Here is a 7,990-nt window from a genome sequence, read left to right on the forward strand (position 1 = left end):
AAAAAAAAAAAAAAAAAGACTTGAAAGCAGAGACTCAAAAAGAGACTTGTACACCAATGTTCATTGGAACACTGTTCACAATAGCCAAAAGGTGGAAACATAAATACTCATCAACAGGTGAATGGATAAACAAAATGTAGTACAGATATATAATAAAATACTACTCAGCCAGTAGGAGAAATGAAGTCTTCATACATGCTACAATATAGATGGAGCTTGAAGACATCATGCTGAGCGAAATAAGTCAATCACAAAAGGACAAATATTGCATGACCTCACTTATATAAAAAGACGAGAAAAGGCAAGTGTATAGAGACCAAAGTTTATTAGTTGTTACCAGGGGCAGGAAGGAGGAGAAAAACGGGGGGCTAACGGTGATGGAAAAATAGCATTGATTAAGGGTAGGGTTGCACGTTTGATTATTGTAATTGCTGTCAATAAGTTGTACACCTGTAAACAGTTGACTTGGCAAAAATTATGTGATATATTTACTACAACAACAACAAAAGAGTAGCTGCTGAAGCTGCTTATGTACAACCAAACACCTGATAACATTTGGTTCCTTAGTTTGGAGGTTTAGGGTCATAGTTTCATGGGACATCCCAGTTAATTGGTCTAATAAGGTGTTTAGTGCTTCTGTTCTACCTCCTAGTTCGTTGCATAGTGCATGGAGTCTTAAAAGGTTGCAAACAGCCATCCAAGGCGCAACAATTGGTCTCTGTTCATCTGGAGCAACAGAAGAGGAACAATGAGAGTCAGGAATAGGAGGAGGAAGTGGAATGTGTGGCCAATTACCTCCATGAACAACTGCCTCCTTTGCCATGAGACCAGGAGAACTGGATGGTGCCTGGCTACTGAACATTTTGAGCAAAGATTCCATAGAAGACTCCTGATCAAAAGAGGGAAAATGTAGAACATAATTCAAAATTCTCATGGAGTCCACATTTTCTGGAACCATGGAGGATGGATGAAGCTCTAAAACTAAAACCTTGAGATAATCTTTAAACCTTAAACCAAAAGTATCCCTGAAGTCATCTTAAAACCAAACAGTAGTTCAGCTTAACTGGTAAAAGAAGGTCTGCCTTGAGCATTATGCTCTTTTATGAACTATTTATATGGGATCAAATTGACAACAGCAACTCGAAAGATTAGATAGGAACCTTAGGGGGCAATGAGTTTATGTTAATGGGGGAGGAACAACTCAGAAAAGGAGAGTGAAAAGGATTGCACAACTCAAAGAATGTAATCCATGTCACTAAATGGTACACGTAGAAACTGTTGAATTGGTGTATGTTTTGCTGTATATATTCTCAACAACAACAACAAAATAAAATTTAGGGGAAAAAAAGATTATGCCTGTAGGATACCAATATGTAACACTTGTGTTACGTTATCCTTTGCAACTCAGGTGAGCTCTTATCTATGTGGCAACACAAATTGGCAAGTGAAATCTAAAACAATGACAGAGAAAAGAAAACACCACTTCTCAATTCTTTCTTCCACTCTCTTTATCATTACAAATGCTACCAAGGCGATCTATATTCAAGAAAGCCTAGATAATCTATTAATTAATTATGAATGGATAGCTTTCAAAAATTTTCTGAATGCACCCCCAAACTTACCTCAATTATCAGCCGGAATTCATGCAACTGGCTCGCAATCAGTAAACGGTAATGATTTCTTTTCTGCCAAAATGCAGCATCAAGAATTGGAGCTGTGGAGAAGACCAAATGTATTGTTTAGTTATTCTATGGCCTGCAGGGCTAAGGGAGAAAGTTGCCGTGGGTGCAATGTTGGGTTATGGAGGAGAAATAGCAAACATTTAAGATGGTAACACGTTACCATTTCTGCATGGCCTTCTAAGGAAGGGAAACACAGAGTTTTTATGAACATAAACTAATTATGAAGACATTGCAGTATTCTCAAAAGCCTCTGAACTTTAAAGACCTTGTTTGAGCTTATACAAATCTGCCCCATCTACTTCTCAGAGTAGTAGGGATTATAAAATAATAAGTAAATTTGAAAGCCCTTCAAAAAATCCTAAATTACTTTACAAACTGTGGTAACAATACCATTTTGATTATCTTCATTGTTCCTAGAATATACAAGTCACAACATATGAGGAAATATTCTGGATAATTTTTGTCTATATCTCAAACTGAACAGAGTATACTTCAAGGAAACAAGCACACTGAGCATCAGCACCCCAAAAGCACTTTCATAGGCACAGTGGGTGACACCAGACATAAATACATTGTGGCCCCTGCCCTTAAGAGCTCACAGTTTTTAGGGACTCAGTGACCTTATCACATGGCTGTGTTCTCATAGCCAGATGCTTCATGATGAGAGGGTTTCTGCCCTACCAGTAAACTGGGAGTCCCTGGGTAGTCTTGGAAGAAGCACAACCAGAATGCTTCTTAGAAGCAAGAATGGCAAGATTATGTCTCACATGCTTTGAACATGTTATCAGGAGGGATCGGTCCCTGGCGAAGGACATCATGCTGGGTAAAGCAGACAGTCAGTGAAAAAGAGGAAGACCCTCACTGAGATGGATTAACACAGTGGCTACAAAAATGGGCTCAAGCATAACAACGATTGTGAGGATGGTGCAGGACTGGCAGTGTTTCGTTCGGTTGTACACAGGGTCACTATGAGTCAGAACGGATTCGATGACCCCTAACAACAAAAGGTGGTCCAAATGGTTGATAGTTCAAGTCCACCCAGAGGCACTGCGAAAGAAAGGTCTCTTGATCACCTTTTGAAAAACCAGCCACTGAAAACCCTATGGGAGCATAGTTCCACTGTGACACACATAGGTCATCCTGAGTCTAAATCAACTCTACAGCGACTGGTTACTGGTACCTGCAGCATTGGAACCAGTGGTGTGCAGGTAAACCAGGTCTCAAAAAAAAACAAAAAAAATCCCTGATTTGAGCATTTGTCAGCTTCTGTGGTGTAAATATTCACACCATGGCTGATTTCAGGCTCCCAGTGTGACATTATAACACAGAGTTAGGAAGAAATGTGCATACTCTCATGAGCTGGTACAAGCGGGCTGAGGCACACCACTGATGGGAACCCAAATCAGGGAGATAAAAAGGGACTTCTGTGTTCTGTCATCTTGCCCCAGGAGGGCTGTAAACCAGCAGCAACAGTATAGCCCTTAGTCATTCATTCAAAAAGCTGGCAGTTTTTGTTTTATTTCTAGGAAGTCATATCTTTCGTTTAACTTAGATGTCTATACCCAAAATTATAAATGAGTGGGTGCACTTCATGATCATATTGTGTATCACCTACCTCAGCTAGATCATGTATTATTCCTTTGTAACGTCAGTGCCTCACATAGAGGAGGTGCTAGAAAAATCTCTTGAAATGAACTTAGCATAGTATTTGGAGAACACAAATTAAGGTGTTTTGCAATCTTCTCCAGGCCCCTATACCAAAAATTCTCTTCTATCCAGAAATTTATATCATCTATCCAATCTGGACTTCTAATGTTTCAATGTTATACCATTTTCTATTTTTGTAAACACTGAATGTTCATTTATTCCCCATTCACTACATGTTTACTTATTCATTCAGTGTGCGTTTTTTTTAAAAGCTTGAAGATTGCTTTTAAATTCTACTTCATTCTCATTTAGTTATTCATTAATTCAACAAATATATGGAAACTTTACTATGGGCATAGTGTTGTGTTGGGCGCTTTGAAAATATAGAGATAAAAAAAGAATTCCCACATGACTAGGTCCAGAGAAAGAAAGGGGAATAAGCCGTTTATTTGTGTGTGTTTTGCTTTTGTTTTTTTTCTTCACAAGAACGGAACTTCTCCCAGATGTCCTCACAGACTTTCATCCATGTAACACTGACTAGATTGGTTCACACACACCTTATCCTAGATTAGCCACTGGCAAGGGAAATGTGACTACCGTGATTTATGCTTAGACAAATCTTATGCAGAGGAATGATGTTGGGGAGCTAACCACAACAATTACTAGAGGCACACTGGGGAATTTGTCATATACCTTCTCGTATGATTCCTATATTCTCACCCCTATAATATTTCATTTAATTGATCCTCTTTAATTGTGAAGTGCTAAGCTTATTATCGTTACTGCAAGAAGAGTTTAAGTCAGCATGGAGAATCCTGCATTTCAGTTGTCCCAAATGAGTGTGCATATCTTGAACTTCCTGACCCTTTGTTCTATGTCATTGTGACCCTGAAATCTCAGGGGTGAGACTTAACCCTTCCCCTTTTGGGCTAAAACCTGTCTATATTCCTAGCAACTACCATAGGCCCTTCCTAACTTTGTTACTGCTCAGACTGCCCAGACACTGGCAACGCAACAAACTAAAAATAAATTTTAACTCAAAAACATATTTATGGCCTTGTGCCCTTTGAGCTTGTTGGTGGTCACAGAGCAAAAGAAGTTGGCCTTTCTCCTTCTTGTTTCATATAATAAACAATGAAATAGGAATTTCTAAGATTTTTATTAAGAGAAAATAGGGTAGAAGGTGGATGGGAACTACAGAAGTGACGTAACTGATTGACTAGAAATTTGAGAGAATTGCATGTCAGTGCTAACAGAAGGTAGTCAGGATGGGGGACACTCAGACATGGCAGGTTTATCACTATGGCCTCCTAGAGGGTGGCAGCACGTAGATTTTCACAAAGAACATGAAATCCATGATAGTTTCTGGCATATTTGTGATATCAGGATTCTGTAACTTTATAACCCAAGCTAAGCTTTCTTTTTAGCATTTTCTGGCTTAAACCTTGTTTAATAAATCATTTCAGAGCAAAGTTCATTTAAACTGATTTGCCCAGGCAGGAAGGTGTTGGGGAGATTGCTGGTCTCACATTGGTCAGTGAGGAGGAGGAGGAAGTAGTACTGACTTCAGGCAAGTAGGCCTGGCTTCAGTAGTGGAAAGGGTCACCAGGAGAAAGTGCCTTATAGTTAGTAACTCTGCCTCTAGTAATAAAGTGTATGTCATCAAAGGGTGTCCTTGTTTGTTGCTATAAGGATGTATTTGGTGTTGCTGGTGGTGGTGGTGGTGGTTTCCATCAAGTTGAGTCCGACTCATGGCAACGACATGTGTGCAGATTAGAAGCGCTCCATAGAGTTTTCAAGGTTGTGATCTTTCGGAAGCAGATTGTCAGGCCTGCCTTCTGAAGTGCCTCTGGGTGGGTTTGAACCACCAACTTTTTGGCTAGTAGTTGAGAACAGGGACGGATTACCCAATAAGCAAAGTAAGCACTTGCTTAGGGCATCAACAAAACAGAGGCACCAGTTGTCTACAGCAAAGACCTATAGATACCAAGCAGACAGAACACAAGCAAGCGCCACAGCGGAAGGGAAATGGCAGGACACTAAATGAAACTGATACCAACTCCAGTGCGTGAGAATGTGCCGGCCAGAAATAAAGTTCACGCAGGGCCACGAGGGTGCCCACGCACAAGGCTGTTTAAGCTTTGAGGCTCCTACCACTTCGACACCTTCATTGACATCTGTCTCCTATGGTCCCCTCCCATGTAATTGAAACTCCTCATCTCAGCAGGTCTCTTGGGAGTATACTGTTTCTTTCTAATGAACTGAGGTAGGGGTAGGCTGTCGAGTCTAACTCTTGCTAGTTTTTCATTGTGGAAGATCAACAGAAATTTACATTGATTATTGAAGCAACTAAGTTCACTGACTCGTTTTCTTTGTTGTAGAATATATAGAATATTCTTTTTGTAGAAAATGTGGTATTTAGTAAAAATATAAGTACCCTATACCCACTAAAAATTTTATAATCCAGTTCATCTCATTCCACTAAAATGGCATATGCCACTTTTACATTCAGTTGCTAATATTATAGTTGCATTTAAAAAGAAGTTACATCATGGATAGCTAAGACACACACACATATATAATACATGTATATATATAATTCACATATCCCATTTGAATATGTGAGTAAGCAGAGGGGGGCACCACAGATAATCAGTGTTTACGGCCCTCACATGCCTTAATCTCACCCTGGTGAAGTCCTTAACCGTTTGTGCAACCCAGGGACTCCCTGGTAAGGGATAAACAGGTATTCTAAGTTTAACACTGGTTAGAGCCTTTTCAGATTCATCCAAGAACTATCTGTGATAACATATACTTCTGTTCTAAAGAGCTCAAGAATTAGTTGTCAGGCGTTAAAGAGTTATAAAAATGCAGATCATTTTGCCATTATGATTGCATCAACTTCCAAATTGAAGGCAAAGAAAAAAATAGACTCAGTGTATTTTTCTAAGCATGAATACTTATCAAATAAGTATCCTAGGTAAATGGGAAAAAATTAAAACCAGTACTTTTAAAGGAAATGATTTGCTGATTTTAACAACACTGACATTGAGTGAGAAAATTAGATCATTTGTAATGGACTGTATGGATTCTACCCATTTAGTGTAGGGTTTTCACCGTAACATAAATGCTTTTAATCTGACCTGCTTCTTTGTATTTGCCTCCATGTAGTTCATTTCAAAGTTGTATGCTGGCCTAATGCTAATGAGCACCAAGTACGGGAAATACTTGGTCGTTTTCATGCGTACCATGTGCGTTAATTTAATCAATGGCTTAATTCAGCACGGGCTGAAATAAGGTCACTCGGTCTCCTCTCGGAAACTCAAGTGAGAGCTGAACCATAACCCTTTGACGGCAAGGCAAAATTAAGATGGTGGGCCAAACATCCTCCTAGGAAATCCAGTCCCATAATTTTCTGTAAAAAATAATGTAACTTATTTCTGAAAATGTATCACAACCACCTGCCACCCTAGAGTTCATTCTAATAGAAATGTCATAGGGGAAAGTCATTACAACATCAAAAAAACAAGCAAGACCTAGTTTGTGGCATACTTCCTCCCTAATATTTCATCTGAATCTTACTATTAAATCTGTTTAATCCCAACACTAGTACATGTAAACTCTTAGTTCTCATCCACCAGGGAAGGCATGAGGGATAAGACAAAAGTACATTTGGGATTTGCAGTTAGGCAGCTCCTGCGGTCAGTGGGATTCATTATTCCATGATAACAATGGCGGTGATGAAGCCCTTCCTTACCTTTCACAAAACATTGGAATATCAAAGGCCCACGAATCAGGACCCGCCTTACAGAGCAAAAATTGAGAGAAGGCCTCTATACTTAGAAAGCTCAGGGTATGAGATAGATATGAATAGGGAAGAAAAATCATATTGGTATTTGGATTTCATTTTGATGTGGCAGAAGTCATTTCCTAGTAGCATTTGAGGTTTTTTTTTTTAAATTCCTACATTAGTTGCACTTAGTCAAGTTTTACTTTCTGGTGCTTGCCAGATTAAAAAAAAAAACCGTTTTTTAAGACAGCGAGGAAGAACTGACAGCTTTGTGGAACTGACCTCCAACTATTTTGTGCTAACTTTTAAATTTTAACACTCCGTTCTTCTTTACAGGAGTTTAGATATGATCGTTTTGTAGAAGATGGTAAGAAGAAAACCACCTTTTTCAAAAGAGGAAAAAAGCTGAAGCACTGCATAATGCCATTTGGATCTGGAATCTCCAAATGCCCGGGCCGATTTTTCGCAGTTTCTGAAGTGAAGCAGTTGTTGTTTGCGCTTGTAACTTATTTTGATTTAGAAATAATTGATGATAAACCTGTAGAAATGAGCTACAGACGAATGTTGTTTGGTGTTCAGTATCCAAAATCAGACGTTTTATTTAGATATAAGGTAAAATCTTGAAGAAGTTAAAAGTACGCTAACCTAACTGTTCTCAGCTCATTTTTTTTTAAATTTCTGCAAATGTAATTGTTTTTTGTTTGTTTGTTTTTAAATGTGCCAATTTCCATTTCTTCTAAGATCAGTTCAGTTTATACTTGGTCACAAAGCCTATTATAAAATACAACAGGAGGGCAGAATGAAAGAAAACATCAAAATGAACTCTCTGATAAGGTTAGGATAGCCCTTTTTAGTTTCTGCTTTTGCATTT

At 38.8% G+C, this 7,990-nt stretch overlaps 1 protein-coding gene across 1 annotated transcript in view; it reads left to right on the plus strand.

The window, feature by feature from the left end:
• LOC101359614 (25-hydroxycholesterol 7-alpha-hydroxylase) overlaps positions 1-7,743 on the plus strand; it is a 55,885-nt gene extending 48,142 nt beyond the window's left edge. The window contains exon 6 of the mRNA XM_004372603.1: positions 7,456-7,743. Within this exon, the coding sequence (XP_004372660.1) occupies positions 7,456-7,743 (288 nt within the window). The remainder of the gene's footprint in view (positions 1-7,455) is intronic.
• Positions 7,744-7,990: the final 247 nt, after the last annotated feature.

The sequence above is a fragment of the Trichechus manatus genome, unplaced genomic scaffold, assembly GCF_000243295.1.
Source record: "Trichechus manatus latirostris isolate Lorelei unplaced genomic scaffold, TriManLat1.0 scaffold00018, whole genome shotgun sequence".
Taxonomy (NCBI): domain Eukaryota; kingdom Metazoa; phylum Chordata; class Mammalia; order Sirenia; family Trichechidae; genus Trichechus; species Trichechus manatus.